The sequence below is a fragment of the Schistocerca nitens genome, chromosome 5 (genome assembly GCF_023898315.1).
Source record: "Schistocerca nitens isolate TAMUIC-IGC-003100 chromosome 5, iqSchNite1.1, whole genome shotgun sequence".
Lineage (NCBI taxonomy): Eukaryota > Metazoa > Arthropoda > Insecta > Orthoptera > Acrididae > Schistocerca > Schistocerca nitens.
This window is the reverse complement of record NC_064618.1, coordinates 734,587,983-734,610,288: the sequence shown is the minus strand read 5'-3', so window position 1 is coordinate 734,610,288 and position 22,306 is coordinate 734,587,983. Positions and strand designations below refer to the sequence as shown.

The 22,306-nt window shown below is 45.6% G+C and overlaps 1 protein-coding gene across 1 annotated transcript in view; it reads right to left on the bottom strand.

Moving 5' to 3' along the window:
• Window positions 1–22,306, bottom strand: part of LOC126260063 (b(0,+)-type amino acid transporter 1-like) — a 548,204-nt gene that overhangs the window by 272,257 nt on the left and 253,641 nt on the right. Inside the window, exon 2 of the mRNA XM_049957257.1 lies at window positions 983–1,069. Coding sequence (XP_049813214.1) covers window positions 983–1,013 — 31 coding nt within the window. The 5' untranslated portion in view covers window positions 1,014–1,069. The remainder of the gene's footprint in view (window positions 1–982; window positions 1,070–22,306) is intronic.

Here is a 22,306-nt window from a genome sequence, read left to right as displayed (position 1 = left end):
GGTCCCGGCGTGAATCTGCGCGTCGCCGCTGTCCGGACGCAGGCTGACGGCCATGTGCACCTTCTGCTGACCACTGACAACATCAATACATTGTTGAGAGCTCTCGCGCCACGTGTAGTGCAGTTCTGCGGTATGACCCCCTCAGCTTCCCACAGACTCGTTGTACGCCCTCACTCAATCTTCATCAGGTGCACAATCAGTTCACTTCCACGCTGTCGCGGCATGCTCATCTTCTAGCAGACAGGCGGAGCTCCGTACGGAATGGCAAACAGGCTGCTACTGGCTCTGGAGGTGAACTGCTGCTGCAAAGCTCGCAACATTACACGGCTGATAACGCGGTTTCTGGTTTTTCCGCAGCGCTGCGCGTTAGACCGTCGTATTAATTGCCCTGTCGTAGTGGCCCCTGCAAGCATGGCACGCCTTACAAGTAAGTAACCTGCGCTAAGGTGGTATTTTTCCATTTTCCAGTAGAGTATTTGCATTAACTTTGAAATAAGAGAAAAAACTTTCGTTTGCTTCTAATCGTATAGATGTATTCACTTTAGTATTATTCTAGCAAATGAATTTTGAGAGAGTAAATCAAGATTTTCATTACTTATAAAGCTATTGTGTGGCCTTCGAAGTGTATTTACATGAATTTTGAAAGAAAGCTCTACCGGGTCTAGGAATCAATGAGGAGTGGCTTCAGCTTGATATGACACAAACTTGTGGACAGACTTTCTAACCGTCCTGAGGTCATTACCACAGCCAGAGATTCTGTGACACGATGTTAGCACTATGTCTTCTGTTTGATGACTGATTTTTTTTGTGTGGTATAATTATTATTGGTCTTTTTCAGAGAGGGGTGCGGGAATTAAAAGGGAACCAGCCCAGTCGTGCACTTCATTGTCACAAGGAGCATAGAGGAACAAGACTCCCTCTTGCCGCCCATGCTCAACTGTGGACCGCGGAGCTGTGGAGCAGGCGTACTGCCAGGACTCACCGGACAGCTTCCTCTTCTCCGGCACTCCCATGTCGACGGCGAGCGTGGGGCCCTCGCAGCCGCAGTTTCTGCTCCTGGAAGCGGCACCTGCAACACAAGATACGCAGCAGCCTGTAGTCTTGCCGCCGAGGATGCGATACTGCTGTCATCGCTGACCCTACCGCCAACCCACTCTTCACGTGTCCACAAGCTGTATTTCCTCAGAAAAAAAAACCACAAAGCTTAAGAACTATGACTACTGCACACTGTGGAATCTTTGGATTCACTTGTTCTTCGACTGTACAGAGAGCGTCAATTACATTCTTCACCTCAAACGTGTCCAGAACAGGTAAAAATTTCGGGGAAGCGTTTTCGACCTAACATGTTTAGTATTTAAAAGCTCTGGCAGATTAAGCTTATGGTTGGAAGTCGACAGTGTTCTTTGCCTAGCTTATGGGGTATAGGAAAACCATGAATATCAAAATCACGATGACCTCACAGAAATCTTAAGGCAGTTACTTCTGAATTCCATTCATGTCCCTTCACCTGTATTTGCAAGCAAACTCCTCAAGTCCCCATGTTGTGCGCAGCGGTGTGTACCTTGTTCCACTGTTTCTTTCCTGCTCCTCTTGCAAACAGAGCGAATGAAAAATTACTATTTATGCTCTCCGTATGAGCCCTAATTTGTTTTATCTTGTCTTCGTGGTCCTTACGCGAAAAGTACATCGGCGGCAATAGAATTGTACAGCAGGCAGCCATAAATTTGATGATTTGTTTTCACGAAAAGAACACTGTCTTCGCTCCAGGTATTCTCACTTGAGTTCACGAAGCATCTCCGTAATACTCCCGTGTTGATCAAACCTTCCGGCAACAAATCTAGCACCACTCCTCTGAACTACTTCGACATCTTCCTTTAATCCGACCTGGATGGGGTCCTAAACACTCTTAGCAGTACTTAAAAATTAATTCTGTCTGCGAATTCCTTGAAGTCAGCTGTATATACACTCCTGGAAATGGAAAAAAGAACACATTGACACCGGTGTGTCAGACCCACCATACTTGCTCCGGACACTGCGAGAGGGCTGTACAAGCAATGATCACACGCACGGCACAGCGGACACACCAGGAACCGCGGTGTTGGCCGTCGAATGGCGCTAGCTGCGCAGCATTTGTGCACCGCCGCCGTCAGTGTCAGCCAGTTTGCCGTGGCATACGGAGCTCCATCGCAGTCTTTAACACTGGTAGCATGCCGCGACAGCGTGGACGTGAACCGTATGTGCAGTTGACGGACTTTGAGCGAGGGCGTATAGTGGGCATGCGGGAGGCCGGGTGGACGTACCGCCGAATTGCTCAACACGTGGGGCGTGAGGTCTCCACAGTACATCGATGTTGTCGCCAGTGGTCGGCGGAAGGTGCACGTGCCCGTCGACCTGGGACCGGACCGCAGCGACGCACGGATGCACGCCAAGACCGTAGGATCCTACGCAGTGCCGTAGGGGACCGCACCGCCACTTCCCAGCAAATTAGGGACACTGTTGCTCCTGGGGTATCGGCGAGGACCATTCGCAACCGTCTCCATGAAGCTGGGCTACGGTCCCGCACACCGTTAGGCCGTCTTCCGCTCACGCCCCAACATCGTGCAGCCCGCCTCCAGTGGTGTCGCGACAGGCGTGAATGGAGGGACGAATGGAGACGTGTCGTCTTCAGCGATGAGAGTCGCTTCTGCCTTGGTGCCAATGATGGTCGTATGCGTGTTTGGCGCCGTGCAGGTGAGCGCCACAATCAGGACTGCATACGACCGAGGCACACAGGGCCAACACCCGGCATCATGGTGTGGGGAGCGATCTCCTACACTGGCCGTACACCACTGGTGATCGTCGAGGGGAGACTGAATAGTGCACGGTACATCCAAACCGTCATCGAACCCATCGTTCTACCATTCCTAGACCGGCAAGGGAACTTGCTGTTCCAACAGGACAATGCACGTCCGCATGTATCCCGTGCCACCCAACGTGCTCTAGAAGGTGTAAGTCAACTACCCTGGCCAGCAAGGTCTCCGGATCTGTCCCCCACTGAGCATGTTTGGGACTGGATGAAGCGTCGTCTCACGCGGTCTGCACGTCCAGCACGAACGCTGGTCCAACTGAGGCGTCAGGTGGAAATGGCGTGGCAAGCCGTTCCACAGGACTACATCCAGCATCTCTACGATCGTCTCCATGGGAGAATAGCAGCCTGCATTGCTGCGAAAGGTGGATATACACTGTACTAGTGCCGACATTGTGCATGCTCTGTTGCCTGTGTCTATGTGCCTGTGGTTCTGTCAGTGTGATCATGTGATGTATCTGACCCCAGGAATGTGTCAATAAAGTTTCCCCTTCCTGGGACAATGAATTCACGGTGTTCTTATTTCAATTTCCAGGAGTGTAGGTTCACTACCCAAAAGTGCCACATGAAAATTCGTGCCGGACCGTGACTCGAACACGGATTTCCCGCTTATCGCAAGCGGTCGCCTTCACCTCTTCGGATATCCGTGAACGCTCCCCAGACAGGCCTAAACTGCTGCATGTCACACTACATCCTTTTATTGTAGTCCACGGACAGCCGAAGTGATTAAGGCGACCGCTCTGCATATGCGGGAAATGCAGGTTTTCCTACTGTTCGCATTAAGTTACATTTTTCTACATTTAGAGCAAACTACTATTTATCACCCCAAATATAAATTCAGTCTAAGTCACCCCGTGTCCTCCTACAACGACGGAGCCTTCTCGTACACTACAGCATCGGCAGCAAACAGTCGCAGATCGCTACCAATGGTATCAGTTAGGCCATTTATGTATACACAAAATAATAACGGTCCATCACATTTCCCTGAGGTATTGTTGACGATACCTTTGTCTCTGATGAACGTAGCCGTGCAGGGAAACGGACTGGGTTCTATTACTTACGAAGTCTTCGAGTCACGTATCTGGGAACCATTCGCTACGTATGCACGGACATTCGCTCTTACGGCTGAAGAAATTGCACTCAGCGAAGATCGAAATCCACCACATGATAGATGTCCCTAATATAAGCAAATCAGATATACTCAGATTTTATTATATTACCTGCTCAATTACAAATTCATTAAACCAAGTCCAAAAAATTACCATAAACCCGCAGTATGTCCTACAAACGAGCGTAGTCATTAGATTCTAAAAACATGCATAGTCGTTACGGTTGAATTATGCCATAAGTTCAGCTAAAATGTACGTCACCTCAATAATGAAATAATTTTGTGATTAACGCCATAGAGGAAACAGTCGTGCAATAACAGTCATTCAGATCACTAAAAACAATAATTGTGTTACAAAGTATGCCTAAAGAGGCCAGTGCTATGTCTGTGTCCGCACGGCAACCGTTACTACGTGACAACGACCGAAAAAACTTCTAGTGTACTTCGGAAATATGGACTTTGCCATTCCTTGGTGTTGCGCATGTGCGGATAGGTTACAATGTTTTCGCTGGATTACACAATGCACTTAAAAAGCTACAGGTATCGGGCAGAGTGCCAATTACCTTACGCGTTTATTCTTGGAATACTTTGTCGGGAAGGCAAGGACCATTCACCGATTCGTGTTAGGAGACAGGTGTCGAGAAAGCTCGCTACAGATAAGAGAAGTTATCTATCATCGTATTACGGAATACATCGCAAAATATACATATTGAAGTACTTAGCTAGTATCTATATTGCCACATGTGGCGTCGAAGAACCTATTTTCACTAGAGAGAATTAACTGATAAGCAGGTGTAATTCTGTCACAATGCCTTATCAGATGGTACTCAGCAGCCACTGTACAAATGAGTACCCGTGGCGTTTATCTCTCCGGTAGAAACAAGTGTTAGAATTCAAATATGCGCCATTATTCTTGTGTGTAAAATACACTCCTGGAAATGGAAAAAAGAACACATTGACACCGGTGTGTCAGACCCACCATACTTGCTCCGGACACTGCGAGAGGGCTGTACAAGCAATGATCACACGCACGGCACAGCGGACACACCAGGAACCGCGGTGTTGGCCGTCGAATGGCGCTAGCTGCGCAGCATTTGTGCACCGCCGCCGTCAGTGTCAGCCAGTTTGCCGTGGCATACGGAGCTCCATCGCAGTCTTTAACACTGGTAGCATGCCGCGACAGCGTGGACGTGAACCGTATGTGCAGTTGACGGACTTTGAGCGAGGGCGTATAGTGGGCATGCGGGAGGCCGGGTGGACGTACCGCCGAATTGCTCAACACGTGGGGCGTGAGGTCTCCACAGTACATCGATGTTGTCGCCAGTGGTCGGCGGAAGGTGCACGTGCCCGTCGACCTGGGACCGGACCGCAGCGACGCACGGATGCACGCCAAGACCGTAGGATCCTACGCAGTGCCGTAGGGGACCGCACCGCCACTTCCCAGCAAATTAGGGACACTGTTGCTCCTGGGGTATCGGCGAGGACCATTCGCAACCGTCTCCATGAAGCTGGGCTACGGTCCCGCACACCGTTAGGCCGTCTTCCGCTCACGCCCCAACATCGTGCAGCCCGCCTCCAGTGGTGTCGCGACAGGCGTGAATGGAGGGACGAATGGAGACGTGTCGTCTTCAGCGATGAGAGTCGCTTCTGCCTTGGTGCCAATGATGGTCGTATGCGTGTTTGGCGCCGTGCAGGTGAGCGCCACAATCAGGACTGCATACGACCGAGGCACACAGGGCCAATACCCGGCATCATGGTGTGGGGAGCGATCTCCTACACTGGCCGTACACCACTGGTGATCGTCGAGGGGACACTGAATAGTGCACGGTACATCCAAACCGTCATCGAACCCATCGTTCTACCATTCCTAGACCGGCAAGGGAACTTAATGTTCCAACAGGACAATGCACGTCCGCATGTATCCCGTGCCACCCAACGTGCTCTACAAGGTGTAAGTCAACTACCCTGGCCAGCAAGATCTCCGGATCTGTCCCCCATTGAGCATGTTTGGGACTGGATGAAGCGTCGTCTCACGCGGTCTGCACGTCCAGCACGAACGCTGGTCCAACTGAGGCGCCAGGTGGAAATGGCATGGCAAGCCGTTCCACAGGACTACATCCAGCATCTCTACGATCGTCTCCATGCGAGAATAGCAGCCTGCATTGCTGCGAAAGGTGGATATACACTGTACTAGTGCCGACATTGTGCATGCTCTGTTGCCTGTGTCTATGTGCCTGTGGTTCTGTCAGTGTGATCATGTGATGTATCTGACCCCAGGAATGTGTCAATAAAGTTTCCCCTTCCTGGGACAATGAATTCACGGTGTTCTTATTTCAATTTCCAGGAGTGTATATGCTTAAAGAAATCATGATTTGTAAGAGAAAGACAATCGATGCCTTGAGAAGTCCAGAAATCTGTAAAACTGCCTACTTCACGGAAACACATAATAATGAGACAAATTGCGCAGACTCCCTCCAAGTTGAATTACGTGTGCACACCCACTGGCATACCGTAATATTACAACGACTGTTAGCAGTACCGGATTCTGCTGTATAACATCGCCCAGGCCGTGTGGTATTTCTATAAGCTCTTTTGTTACCATCCTCATTTGGACCTGATGACAGACTGTCTCTGAGGAACTTCTGATACAGTGTACTTCAGCACCACGCCCACTAACTATGAGGAATGTACCTCAATATTTGACACCCCAGTCCTGCATGTATACCCCCTTTCGTTTCTGTGGTGTCTGTAGAATCCAAAGAAGAGGTTACAGGGCAGCTCTAGATGGGTGTTTGTGGCCCTCCTAGTATGATAATTCAGATCCGGAATGTAGTACGTGGACTTAAAAATGGACGAAGTCGAACTATAAGTTAATGTTGGCATGAGGAACACAGTCGTTAGAAAAATTTTTAACTTGTCCAGGAATGAACATTTGAGAAAATTTGTGTTTGTGAGTAATGATAACAGTGCACAGGCCGGGATATGGCAGCCCTTGTTTCGCAGTGCAGTGCGGTGTAATTTGATGTGCTCCCTGGCGGCCGGACGGCGCAGCCCCTGCGACACCCAGAACGCTTAATATTTTAATATTTCCGGTTGATGCCAGAGTGATTGTGCGAGGCCTTCTGTAGTAATCACACACCTGTCATCTGTTTTTATCAAATGTTTCACTGCAAACATTAAACAACCTCAGGCCACTACATCCATTTCCGCAAGTGCACTTGAATGGCATGAAAAGTAATTCGGTCTTTCTTTAAAAAAGAAGTTCTCAGTATCGAGATTAGAAGAAGAAATAAGTACACTGAAAAATGCTTTCACTTTTGTGTGCTATCATTTGCCGAAAACGTCTTTCCAATACCTTTAACAGATCACGAAATACGAGGGTCACTCCAAAAGAAATGCACACTATTTTTTTTAAATCCATATTTTATTCTACATGTTTGAAAGTTTTACAGTGTGTAGATACATCCTTCAGGAACAATATTTTCATTTTACCACATAATTTCCATCCCCCTCAACTGCCTTACGCCATCTTGGAACCAGCGCCTGTATACCCGCACGGTAAAATACTGGACCAACCTGTTGGAGCCACTGTTTGGCAGCGTGCACAAGGGAGTCATCATCTTCAAACCTTGTTCCACGAAGAGAGTCTTTCAGTTTCCCAAAGAGATGATAGTCACATGGAGCCAGGTCAGGACTGTAAGGCGGGTGTTTCAGTGTTGTCCATCCGAGTTTTGTGATCGCTTCCATGGTTTTTTGACTGACATGTGGCCGTGCATTGTCGTACAACAGCAAAACATCCTGCTTTTGCCGATGTGGTCGAACACTACTCAGTCGAGCTCGAAGTTTCTTCACTGTCGTCACAATGCATCAGAATTTATGGTGATTCCACTTGGCATGATGTCCACAAGCAGGAGTTCTTCGGAATCGGAAAACACCGTAGTCATAACTTTTCCAGCAGAAGGTGTGGGTTTGAATTTTTTTTCTTGGGTGAATTTGCTTGGTGCCACTCCATTGATTGCCTCTTCGTCTCTGGTGAAAAATGATGGGGCCATGTTTCATCACCTGTCACAATTCTTCCAAGAAACTCATCTCCACCATTCTCGTTGTGTTCCAAAAGTTTGCTGCATACCGTTTTTCTCGTTTCTTCGTGAGCCACTGTCAACATCCTGGGAACCTACCTGGCACAAACCTTTTTTAACGCCAACACTTTCAATATTCTGCAAACACTTTCTTCCCCTATCCCAACGTAGTGTGACAATTCGTTCACTGTGATGCGTCTGTCAGCAGTCACCAATTCGTTAACTCTCTGCACATTGTCTGGAGTGTGTGCAGTACGAGGCCTGCCGCTGCGAGGACAATCCTCAATATTGCCGTGCCCGCTTTCATCACGTAACCTGCTTGCCCACCGACTAACTGTACTGAGATAGACAGCAGCATCTCCATACACCTTTTTCAACCTCTTGTGGATGTTTCCCACTGTCTCGTTTTGACAGCACAGGAATTCTATGACAGCACGTTGCTTCTGACGAACGTCAAGTGTAGCAGCCATCTTGAAGACATGCTGTGACGGCGCCACTCACTGGAACAGGTTGAACTAAGTTTGAAAACAAGCGGGAATGATGTATCTACACACTGTAAAACTGTCACACATGCAGAATGAAAATTGTATTTTTACAAAAATAGTGTGCATTTCTTTTGGAGTGACCCTCGTATTAACGTAATCAGCACTACATGGAGCACCAAGTATGCTGTTGACTGTCGGTCATCTCATTCAACACGCACATGTTGTGTACGCGAATACACGCACGTGTATCAGGAAGTGTTGTCGCCAAATGAAACTGCTGTGAAACAGCATCCACAGGTAGCTCAGTGCAGCTGTCACTTGTGAAATATTGTACATCACTTCACCACAATGCTGCAATCATTGATATGAAACAACTGACAAACAGTATTAAGTTACATCCATGTGTTTACTGTAAGAGATTTGTGGAATACCATAACTGGGACGCAGTTTCCACGTTATGGAAACGAAGCGGCTAAGGAATGTTTCCGATTTTAGTCAAGTACATAATATAATAATATGCTTTACAAAATCATTTTATTTACAGTGAACTGATACGATCATGCAGTATGTTTTCGGTTTTAAAACTATTGTCAAATAGTTATCGAATAATTTTTGGATATTTGGATGTATTTCAAACAAACCAATTTCTGATTGTTTCCGATAAAGATATGGCATTTTCGTTCAATGTTATACCAGATGTTTGCATACCAACGTTGTAAAACTGTTCAACTTTGGCAATGCACCCCACCATGTTGATGCACGTTTCTATTTTGCTCTCCAATAGTATCACTTTATTCGTCGTCCCAAATCAACATTTAATAAATCATCCTGGTCGGGAGTGTGTGTGACTGTATAGAATTTTCTCATTGTAGACTACAAACACCTCAGAACAAAAGGACTTTTCAGTTTCTCTAAAAAACGGTAAGCACCTCCTTACATGACATGGCATCTTAACATCTGTTCTCTGAAATTTACTAGAAAGAAAGAAACTTTATGATTTAAGGTTAAGTTGATGGCGAAGTCAGAGACCTAGGAAATCGGTCACGGTCATTCGAAGGAACATCTGCTGCATTCGGTTTAACTAAATTAGAGAAATCAAATAAAATGTGCATCTGAGTGGCGAGACGGGTATTTGAATTGCTGTTCTACAGTGTGCGAGCCTCTCACCACCTTGCCCTGAGTAATCTCTTAAGAGACTGGTATAAGTTCCGCATTCGTAATATTTCTAAACAACATACTTTGTCTCAACATATCATTGTCAGGTTGTTTACCACCGGCACCAACAGCTACGATTACAGAATTGCTTTTGGTAACAGCAACTTCTAGGAGTATAATAGAATAACGCTCCTCTTAATATTGGCTGTTCCAGTCGTCTGTATGGAAACCCTATTTCGCATTTATTTCTTTGGCCATTTCTTCGTACATAAACTAATGGATCCCTTAAGGCCATAGGACGTACTTTCAGCAACAGTAGTAACGGCAAAACGAGAGCATGCTGTTGTATGGTATGACATAGCCTAGCTGTAGACATATCTGAGAGGAGAAAGAACCCTTAGATTTATTGCTCGAAAATGGAGACCCCGAAAGATTTTTTACAGTCTTGTTTGCAGGACAATTTAGTCTGTAACTAAAGTGAGCGTTCTTTTACCATTTTAGTTAAAATAATAAAGTCCAAATAGAAACAGCTTAGAGAACTTTAAAAACGAGAGATCATGTGATTCGGGAAAAAGCCCATCGAAATGCACTTCAATTTTGCTTCGGTTTCACCATAACAATTTCTTAGAGGGAATATTTTTCCAAAGAACTGTGCATTCTTCTTTGATTGTTGAGATAGGATCAACCTTGAACTGTAAATAATTACGCGTCTACGGTATTACACTCTCTCTCATAACTACGATATCAAAAATCAGTACATTTGCAATTTCTCTTCACTGAAGATTAAAATCACAAGGATTCAACACTACGCCCATATTGGTTGACAGCAATTTGTTTTTCCATCCTGCAGTGTGTCAACACACTTAACCCATGCAGAACCTTGCTACTTGAGGTCACAGCATTAATGTCCTTTAAAAACAAACTTTTGCTCATTTAAAAAGAAATATCAGTTTTATTCCCGCTCCAAAAACTGTTTTTGTACTTTATATTTCGCTCGCAATAATGTATGGCCTAAGAGTGAACGTTAAGTGTCGGCCGTTGTGGCCGAGCGGTTCTAGGTGCTTCTTTCCGGAACCACGCGATCGCTACGGGCTCAGGTTCGAATCCTGCCTCGGGCACGAATGTGTGTGATGTCCTTGGTTTAGTTAGGTTTAAGTAGTTCTAAGTCTAGGGGACTGATGACCTAAGATGATAAGCCACATGGTGCTCAGAACCATTTGAACCATTTTGAACGTTAAGTTATAGGCGACCTCAATTCTACATTTGTAAATAAAGTACACGTGCTTGACAAATAGCAGTATTTCGCAGTCAGCGTGACCAATTAGTAAAGGGGCTAAGATGTTACAAATCAAGTGGGAAAAAATGTTATTCAGATCTTTAGTTAGAACTGAGAAAAGCCTGGTAATTAATCAGGCGAAGTTAAAAACTAGCGTTTCCTTTTTCACAGGGGAAACAAAACATTTATTTAAAAAAAAGTCCAGAAACGTGCGTGACAGTGTAAAACTTGCATTTTTTATTACAGTGCCAAAATCGAAATAGTTTGCCGCTCTATTATGATACACATATTGCTCGTAGAAGATCTTCAGCTTACAGAGTTGTGCTAAAATCATGAGGTAAATAGTCGTGTTGTCGTTATGTAATGTTAAAGTACTATACTTTCGCCAGACTATCGGCAGAATGCTTGCGATTATTGTTTCTGAGTTTAACATTACTTATGACAAGAATACCTCTTATGAGTTTAGCACAACTCGGTAACCTGAAGATGTTCTAAGAATAAATGTGTAATAACACAGCTGACGTAGTTTTCGATTAGTCGTTAAATTTTGTCAGTTGTGGTCCTTAACGTGATGAAGATTATTTCAAAGCAACAGTTTGTGATGTTACCATTGCTGTGCCTCTGTCTTTTGCAGAATAAGTATAGCCTAAGAATGAATGACTTCTGCACTCATGTTATTAGAATTTTGTGGCATGATTTCATTATTCTGATTTCATAACTGTCGTCTACAAAAGCATTAATATATCAATAGTGGCTTCTTAGTCTGTTGCAGTTTCTGAAATTCATCCACCGGTAATTATACGAGGCTATTAATTAGTCAAAGAGTCATCGTAAAAAGGAAAGGTAATATTCTCAGTAAAGTGAGACAAAGGGGACTCTCCCAGGTTCTCCCCCATCTAACAACCCTACCACAACAAAGGTCAAAATTCAATGATTGTGGTGTTGCTCACGCTGCTAAATACTGCATTTTCGGGCAACAACAGTCATATAATGTGGCAGGTGTCATTAGAGCACAGTTAATAAAGTCATTTCATGTAATAATCAAAAAACTAGGCACGCATCTTTTTGTGTTTCCCACGCTGGTCTCGTCGTAAAATCATGGCTCAATCGTTGAAAATCTAGGTGGTTATGATTCCATGCTCGGATGCAAAGAGGCCTAGGTTTTGTCCTGCTATATTCAAAAGTTTTGTAGATGCGCTTCACAAACCATTCTTGAAGATTACACTTTTGCTGGACAATGGTGATGTAAAAAAATAATCAGTACTCCGAAATTGAGTTATACTTCCTTTTAATTGCTTTTATTGCAATGTCACGTAAACACAAAACATCACTTCAGAATACAAAACATACTTGAAAACATCTTCCTCACAGTCACTGTTAACGTTCACATTTTATAAGCTGACAACAATATTCGTCTTTCCAACATGACGTGCACGACTTGACTTTCTCAAGGTCCGACTCTCTAACAAGTTGACAACTAACTGATAATCACTTACGCGCCCGAAAATCAGAGTTACAAGTACGTCAAAGATCATAATAACAAAAGAAAGAATACACATAAGAATAATATCATTGCAATATAAACATATCGATGTATCACAAATGAAATCAGATCTGAATGTTGTCTCAGAAATATGTTAAGTAGTTAACAGAAACACAGTAGAATATTACTGGTATCGAGAGGTTCAGATGAGGTGCCATAATGGTTGCGTAATTCAAGTACCATTACACCCACCACACTAGCCACTAAACACGGCGTGTCCCGGACTAGCGGCAGGTGCGAACACTGTACAATGGGCAGCCTGGAAGTGCAAAGTGTCAAGACATTTTGGGTTTAGCCTCTACTTCACCACGATGTCTCAGCTTTGCTTCCTTGCACTTAATATGCCTTTCATTAGCAGCAATGTTTTGCTGATAAGGAAAGGACGCACTGTGATCCGAGAATACCAATTTGCACTTCAGTCCAGCGTTCCAGTTCAAAACCGACTCCTGTTGTTGTTGTGGTCTTCAAGTCCTGAGACTGGTTTGATGCAGCTCTCCATGCTACTCTATCCTGTGCAAGCTTCTTCATCTCGCAGTGCCTACTGCAGCCTACATCCTACTGAATCTGCTTAGTGTATTCATCTCTTGGTCTCCATCTACGATTTTTACCCTCCACGCTGCCCTCCAATACTAAATTGGTGATCTCTCGATGTCTCAGAACATGTCCTACCAAACGATCCCTTCTTCTAGTCAAGTTGTGTCACAAGCTCCTCTTCTCCCCAATTCTATTCAATACCTCTGTTGTGTCTAGCTCCTACAGCATAGACACAATGAGGTAGCTAGGTGCACGCTAAACTAACGCAGACGGGCGTGAATTCTGAAACATGAGACTTATTAATGAATAAGAAGAAAAGTACTTATATGTTTGTTACTTAACTTTTAATGAGTCCTTGGAATACATCTCTCTTGAATATTCGTTAGCTATAAGCACTGATACAAATGGCGCCTTGTTAGGTAGTAGCTATGGACTAAGCTGAAGGCTATTCAATCTGTCTCTCGGCAAATGAGAGGAAAGCTTCGTACGTCTGGTCGCAAGCTATGTCGTCCGTACAACTGGGGCGAGGTCTAGTCCGTGTCTTCTGACCTGCCATGTGGTGGCGCTAGGTTTGCGATTACACAGTGGCGACACGCGGGTCCGACATGTACTACAGGACCGCGGCCGATTTAAGTTACCACCTAGCAAGTGTGGTGTCTGGCGGTGACACCACATTCCTCCCCCGCAAATCGGCGAACGGTCGTGAGATAAGGCTTCCGCCCGCCGTGGGGAGGACCCCAAGTTGACGTATGCGATGAGGTGGGGAGCCTAACAACAGGCGAGGCTGTGCCACCCGCACCCGGCCATTCGGTCCGAGGGGAGCTAGGAAACGCCTGGAAACCTAGTCCAGGGTGCACGTCAACATGAGGTGTATGCGCACGTAAGGAGACAAGAGGGGCCGAAGGGTCGACCTCCATGTGGTCGGGGAAGCCGACGCGCGACGACGACACCTGGTCCGGAGCGGGCAAGAGGTCCATGGCGGAGGACGGCTGGGCACGGGAAGCGAGCGGCGGCGCGTGACCCAGGGAGGCGCCAGGCGGCTGCAGCGAAGCGTCCGCTGCGGGCGGCGCCGGCGGCGGCTGCGGCGGCGGCGGCGCGACGCCATGGGGCAAAATGGAAGGCAGCGTCGGCAACACCTGGGGATGAGGCGAGCCAGTAGATGGGTCCCCAAGGCGCTGACCTGACGGCTCCGTCGCTGAAAGCAGACGGGGAGCGGCAGAACCCAGGCGACGACAGAGGCGCAGCTGATTGAGATGCCGACGCACCTCACCAGAGGCCCCCAAAACCAATTACATCGCGCGGCCGAGGCAGCGAAGAATGCGCCCTGCGAGCCAACGCTGTGAACCGCGATAGTTGCGATAATAGACAACGTCGCCAGGAGCAAAAGCAGGAGTCCGCCGCTGCACAGGAACCTGATGTGGCGGATGCAGCAAAGACATCAGGGTGCGATGAGGACGACCATGGAGCAATTCAGCCGGCGAGCGACCATCGCGGGGCTGAGAGCGATACGAAGACAAAAAGAGCAACAAAGCGTCCTCCCGAGAATGCGACTCTTTCAATTTCAACATCTGTGACTTGAAAGTCCGGACCAATCGTTCCGCGGCACCGTTTGACTGAGGCGAAAACGGCGCGGACGTCAGATGTTGAATACCATTGGCCTTGCAGAATGACTGAAATTCTGCGGACAGGAATTGTGGGCCATTGTCGGAAACAATAGTCTGCGGAAGACCTTCAATGCAAAAGATAGCAGACAAGGCTTGGATTGTGGCAGAAGACGTCGTGGAAGACATCCGGACAACAAAAGGAAAATTACTGAAAGCATCGACCACAACCAACCATCGAGCATTCCAGAATGGACCAGCAAAATCGATGTGCAAGCGTTGCCAAGGGGAAGTGGCTTTCGGCCATGCAAAGAACTTCCGCGGCGGTGCGGATTGTTGTTCGGCACACGCCACGCAAGAGGAGCACATATTTGTAATCGCAGCATCGATTCCGAACCAAGTACAGTGCTGACGAGCAAGTTGTTTCGTACGCACTATACCCCAATGTGCTTTGCACGCGTGGGTTCGAATCCCATCCTCGTCGCCAAATAATGTTGTGTCTAGCTCCTACAGCATAGACACAATGAGGTAGCTAGGTGCACGCTAAACTAACGCAGACGGGCGTGAATTCTGAAACATGAGACTTATTAATGAATAAGAAGAAAAGTACTTATATGTTTGTTACTTAACTTTTAATGAGTCCTTGGAATACATCTCTCTTGAATATTCGTTAGCTATAAGCACTGATACAAATGGCGCCTTGCTAGGTAGTAGCTATGGACTAAGCTGAAGGCTATTCAATCTGTCTCTCGGCAAATGAGAGGAAAGCTTCGTACGTCTGGTCGCAAGCTATGTCGTCCGTACAACTGGGGCGAGGTCTAGTCCGTGTCTTCTGACCTGCCATGTGGTGGCGCTAGGTTTGCGATTACACAGTGGCGACACGCGGGTCCGACATGTACTACAGGACCGCGGCCGATTTAAGTTACCACCTAGCAAGTGTGGTGTCTGGCGGTGACACCACAACCTCCTCATTAGTTATGTGATCTACCCATCTAATCTTCAGCATTCTTCTGTAGCACCACATTTCGAAAGCTTCTATTCTCTTCTTGTCTAAACTATTTATCGTCCACGTTTCAGTTCCATACATGGCTACACTCCATACAAATACTTTCAGAAACGACTTCCTGACACTTAAATCTACACTCGATGGTAACAAATTTCTCTTCTTCAGAAACGCTTTCCTTCCCATTGCCAGTCTACATTTTATATCCTCTCTACTTCGACCATCATCAGTTATTTTGCTCCCCAAATAGCAAAACTCCTATACTACTTTCAGTGTCTCATTTCCTGATCTAATTCCCTCAGCATCACCCGACTTAATTCGACTACATTCCATTATCCTCGTTTTGCTTTTGTTGATGTTCATCTTATATCCTCCTTTCAAGACACTGTCCATTCCGTTCAACTGCTCTTCCAAGTCCTTTGCTGTCTCTGACAGAAATACAATGTCATCGGCGAACCTCAAAGTTTTTACTTCTTCTCCATGGATTTTAATACCTACTCCAAATTTTTCTTTTGTTTCCTTTACTGCTTGCTCAATATACAGATTGAATAACATCAGGGAGAGACTACAACCCTGTCTCACTCCCTTCCCAACCACTGCTTCCCTTTCATACCCCTCGACTCTTATAACTGCCATCTGCTTTCTGTACAAATTGTAAATACCTTTTCGCTCCCTGTATTTTACCCCTGCCACCTTCAGAATTTGAAAGAGGGTATTCCAATCAACATCGTCAAAAGCTTTCTCTAAGTCTACAAATGCTAGAAACGTAGGTTTGTCTTTCCTTAATCTTTCTTCTAAGATAAGTCGTAAGGTCAGTATTGCCTCACGTGTTCCAACATTTCTACGGAATCCAAACTGATCTTCCCCGAGGTTGGCTTGTACCGGTTCAAAAAAGAGACGCTTCCATCTATGGGATCGGTTTCGCTGTTTGAACGCACGCACGCTTATGTGATGGAGTTGAGGGGACGGAGAGGTTATCACCGTGAGTCATGGAGAGCTGCGATATACGGAGCACGGCTGTAGCTTCCGCCCCTGTTCCGCGACGATTTATCACCGCCTATGCTGCGTTAACAACAGATCCGCCTTCGGTTTCCTACGCAGCTGTTGTGTTAACTGAGCCCTTTAAATGTGGTCCATTCGCAGTTTTCACATCACACAGTGCGAAAAAACATTTTCCTCGCAAACGAAAGAAGGAAGAAATGGGTTCAGTGTCCTCTCAGTGTGCTAGAAGCACTAGCTCAGCTGGACTAATTTGCGGGAGAAAAATAGGCCGTAATCTTATTTGAGGAACCATGATGTCTGCCTGAAGAGAGAGTGTAAAACTACGGAAAACCGCTCAGCAGGACGAGTAGGTAAGGATTTGAGCCCTGTTTAACCAATGCACTGAACTGCCAGAGCTTTACGACTGCAACAGTTCATGGTCGCGCTAGTTATCAGTTCTGATAATTCAGTGCTGCGGCCAGCCAATAGCCTCTTATTTTTGTCAAAAACTGTATTGAAATACCGATGGTAGACGCGATGATACGTTAGATATAAACAGAAGAGGAGCAACTTGAGTTATCGTGTATGATAAAGCTGCTAGAAATCCCGAGCAGCATCCTCTCCCATTGGCTCACTGACGAATACTGTCGACGTTGCAATTAGAATTTTGGAAGAAGAATAATAGTCTGCAGAGAACACTTTCTTGTAGTTTGCATTTTGCTGTTTAATATGGCGAAGACCGCACAATCGAGGCAACGACGACGTATTTTGAATACAATATCGCAGGAATTTGTTGCCGATGAAATAACTGCTCGTTAGCAAACTCATACAGTTCTTGATTCTAGTCTTTTTTCCGTTTTCACGATTAGTACAGTTGTTTGATGTAGTTACTCACACGTCACAAAACACTCTCGTGCCGATAAGGCAAACATGATATCTGGGGAAATATCAGCGATCGAAAGTAAATCATTTCAGAACAATAGAAGTCGCTTATTGCAATGCCATGTTGAATTATGAGCGGTTTATAAAACAATTCTCAAACTGTTACTGTTTATTCAGAAAATAACAAAACGAAACCACTATAACACAAAGAAAAATGTCAAATTATCACGGGAGACTAGCCGTAGAGTCTGATACTGTCAGTAAAATAATCAGCTACCGTACACACTGGTCTAGAAAGCTCACTCGAATACCGCATCAGATGCTGAGCGTATCAGTATGCTAGCTTCGGTATTTTCGCTATGGCAAACTAAATTTACATAGAAGACAAATGTTGATGGTGTTGAGACAGCAGCCGGCCACAAATTTATTTGAAGTTCCTTTATTCAAATGGTACCATTACCGGTTTCGAATCATTACAAATCATCGTCAGACGGCTTTCATGCTTTCATTAGAACATGTGGTGGGTTTTTTTATGGATTAGTTGTCCTAAAATATAAAGGAACTTAAATTTGTGGCTAGTTACTGTCTCAACATCATCAACATTTGTTTTCAAGTAACAGCCACGGTCTCCAACCATGTCATCCTATGACAAAATTGCATTACATAGAAGAGATGAAAATGATTTACGTTCGCTGCCGAATTACATTGTCATTCCAGAACGTTTTTCTTACAGAATGGGTTAGGTTTTATCCCACGTATGCCACCAGCATTCTCTCAGCCATTTGTGGTCGGTTACTCACGCTTTGAATGTAAGGTGTCAGGCAAATCCAACACCTTCCATGAAAACCCTGAGATGATAAGCAAATCCAGTAGTATGTCACACAGCTCCGAATAAATCGTGGCATTAAATTAACCAAAGTAATACGAGTAACGAGTGAGCAAATGGAATACCACAGACTAACACAAGAATGCCTAAATGCATGTCATACGTTCCCACCATGAGACAGACGCAGTTCCGAGGGGAGAAACGAGAACAGAAGCCGAGAGCAGAACTGTGTTAAGCTAGAAGGCCCTACGATAAGAGACAGACACCCACGTCGCCAGCTAACCACCAGGACCACCCCCAAGCCCATGTTAAAAGGTAGAGCCCTCCAGAAGAACAGTATAGATCTTACGATAACACTGAAAGGGCCACACCAGCCGCAAGTTTTAGCGTGAGACTTTTTCGCATCTCTGTTACGTTGCAAACGTTAAAAACATTGCCCCACCACGAAAAGTAACCGCGAGGACCACCCCCCAGCCCATGTTAAAAGGTAGAGCCCTCCAGGAGAACAGTATAGATCTTACGATAACACTAAAATGGCCACACCAGCTGCAAGTTTTAGCGTGAGACTTCTTCGCGTCTCTGTTACATTGCAAACTTTAAAAACATTGCCCCACCACGAGAAGTATAACAGAACTGTAGGCGGAGCTTAAGGTTAACATTGAGACCCTGATTGGTCATATGAAAACACAGCCAGATAGTTTTTTTTTAAACCAACTTCGGTAAATTGTAGTTAGGAGAAGTTAGGAGAGAGTTACTTCCGAGACGGCGAGGTGCGTGGAGCTGTGTCGCCCGCCGCCCCCTGACGAACACTGACAAGGTAGTGAAAGCACGCGATGCCACATTTTTGAGCGCATCAGGCTTCACTCAGAACTGCAGAAGTCTCATCTGTTACATCCCTTTTTTACGTAATACTAGTGTCGATCGTCAATTAAACTTCGTGGTATTCACATTTGCTACTGGAAGTTAAAATCTGAAACGCGATGATTTTTCTGTTATGTAGTTATTGAGAAGCCACATCAGCCACTGTAATTTACAACAAGTTAGATAAGTAATTAAAGATAATTGAGGGTCACTGTAGACCATTTTGATAGTTTTCTCTTTTATGAAACTTAATGTAAACCTAGATTATAGGTGTGATATGGCATAGGTCATCCTTCGATCCATTGTAGAGCTTGGAAACCCATTCAGGGAATATTCGTTCACATTTTTGTTGAACGCAGTTGGTTTTTATCATCCTGTATTAAAACATTTCCTTTTATCAATAGTGCAATTTATAAACAATGTTATGTGAGTAGAATAAAATTTCCAATGGTAAACTTAACTGTTTTTTCGACTTTATTTTACCAGCTAACTAAAAATAGGAAAGCCTTGAACCCCTTCCACTAAATTTAGTTAGTATTAAGATTCTTTTACAGGGAGTGCAGTGGAGCTGACGCTGAAATCATTAAGTATTTGGTTATATCATCGCTAGTCTCACTGAACTCTTCTGAATTCTACATGTCATGTGTGGTCTGGCGTCTCCTTACCAGCAACAGGTCCCAGGTTCAAACTAGTCAATTCCCTAAAAAACACGCTCAGAGCGTCGTTGCGCGAAAGTGATAGGGAGACACGACATAGAACAACAGACACCACGCAGAATGTTAGATGAAGTACTTCACTGGTATATCGTAGTCGATGCAATGCAAAGATCGGATACTTTCACTATCTCGCTTCGAGCCCAACTACTTCATTCATGAGCCACGTCTATTCGCCGACAGGTTATCCGCGACCACGTCGCGCGTACCTGCGATACAATGATAAAGTTCGTTTACGAAACTCTTAAACCGCTGATAACGCCGGGCGTCCAGGTTCCACAGTACTTGCCGATTTCGCTGCACGAGGGTTCATGACAAACACAATGAATTCTCGAGTTCAGAGCAACTCCCACAATTTGTTACGCATCTGGAGTTCTTAGCCACTTAGCGCTTGTAGGTGCATAATGCTTAGCAAATTACTGTCCCACAAGCTTTCCCGTTGGTTTAGCAGCATCTACAGCTAACAACAGTGTGAAAGAACTCTTATTCCAATTTGACAAACGCACGAACAGGAATCCGTTACATGACTGGCTACTGTCTGATTGCTCCGTGTATTTATAGCACGTCCAAGGGTTTCACGATAAATCACCCCCTCCTCTCCCGCTCTCTTTAGAGTGCAGTGCAGTTCAGTGTAGCACTAGTCTCACGCGTCCGGACAGCGGTGCGTGTTAAAGCGTCTTTTACGTATGGGGAGATGCGCCAGCACGAATCGAATCCGCCAGCCGGATCGACGACGAGGGTCGATGTGCCAGCCAGCCTGGACGAGGTTTTTAGGATGGCTCCCACATCTCACTAAGGGAATACCGGACTGGTTCCCAAATTCCGCCTCAGTTACACGATACGCAACACTTCAAAAGAAGAGGGTAGCGCCGGTCTCTACGACTACAGTTGTCGACTGCGCCACAATTTAAACCCGGTAGATCACCCTTCCGATTGGTGTCCGTATCGAGTAATTACTGCAGCAATCCATCGTTATGGACATGGACTAGACATGCTGCACAACACAGCTCCTTTAATTGCTTCCCTCTATGCAGCACGTGCGATACTTTTTGCCTTTCGGTGGACTGTTTCGTACGCTCAATGGCGAGTAGGACATTCGTATTTTTCTAAAAATTGTTTCCGCATAACTTCGCGTGATTTTAGACACATGACAAAGTGATATGACAGGATATGAGTACTCACCAGCTCTCCTTTCATGGACGCAGGTCATTGCATCGATACAGATTTCAGTGGCTTCCCAGACACATCTGATGTGTATTTCGAAATCTCTCATATGTTGGGTGAATAATAAAAATCAATAAAGTGGTACCTGACAAAGAGTGCAATCTCAGCACAAAATACATGGCGGCTGCTTGCCTCCGAGATGTCATCGTCAACAAAAGAGTGACAGATTAGAAACAATATTCGAAAATTACGGGTACGTTGCTGCTACAAAAGCGTATGAACTTACATTTATGTACATGTAACTCAAGTTGCCATTCCTCGCGCAAAACAAATTATGTCTGAATCATCCCGTATTCCCCCAAGCTATCACTCAACGGAGACACTTTCCCCATACACAACAGTCGACACTAAGCAGCCTCAGACTGCTGGCCACACTGTCAGACAGATGGTTTTTCTATATGGATAACAGCAGCGGCGCACTCCTGGCGTTACCTGTGTCTCTGTTGAGCTCTCCAGTGGAACTTACTGGTTTCTAGTGCACACGAAGCCCTCTATCAGCCAATCAGTCACATATCTGGATACCCATTCGGTATATTCAAGCGTTTGTTGTAGTCTATGGAACGGAACAGTACTGAACGGTTTCCAGAAATGCAGCAACATGGAATGTACCTCAGCAGTGGTCTGCATGACGTCGCTACGCAAGACCCTGATACACTCCACCAGACAACCAGCACTTCATTTCATTCTACCATTGTATTTAAGCATATCACTTGCTTTATGAACACAGTAATATAACATTTCTCCTGCCAAGTCCCTTCGGTGGCATAGCGACGAACGCGGGGAAGTGCTGTGGGAGACGAGAATGCTATGTGTAGATCACTAAAACGTAGTGTGAGCGTGCAGAGGCAGAACAGATGACTCGACGCCGTGTGCTACGATAGCAGCGGCCAGGGTCCCTGGGAACCGCGCAGCACCTGTCTCGCATTATCAGAGAACCACCAGTTGACGGCACCCCTCGGCTTCTTTTCTCTACCTGTTGTTGTTGTTGTTGTTGTTGTTGTGGTCTTCAGTCCTGAGACTGGTTTGATGCAGCTCTCCATGCTACTCTATCCTGTGCAAGCTTCTTCATCTCCCAGTACCTACTGCAGCCTACATCCTTCTGAAACTGCTTGGTGTATTCATCTCTTGGTCTCCCTCTACGATTTTTACCCTCCACGCTGCCCTCCAATACTAAATTGGTGATCCCTTGA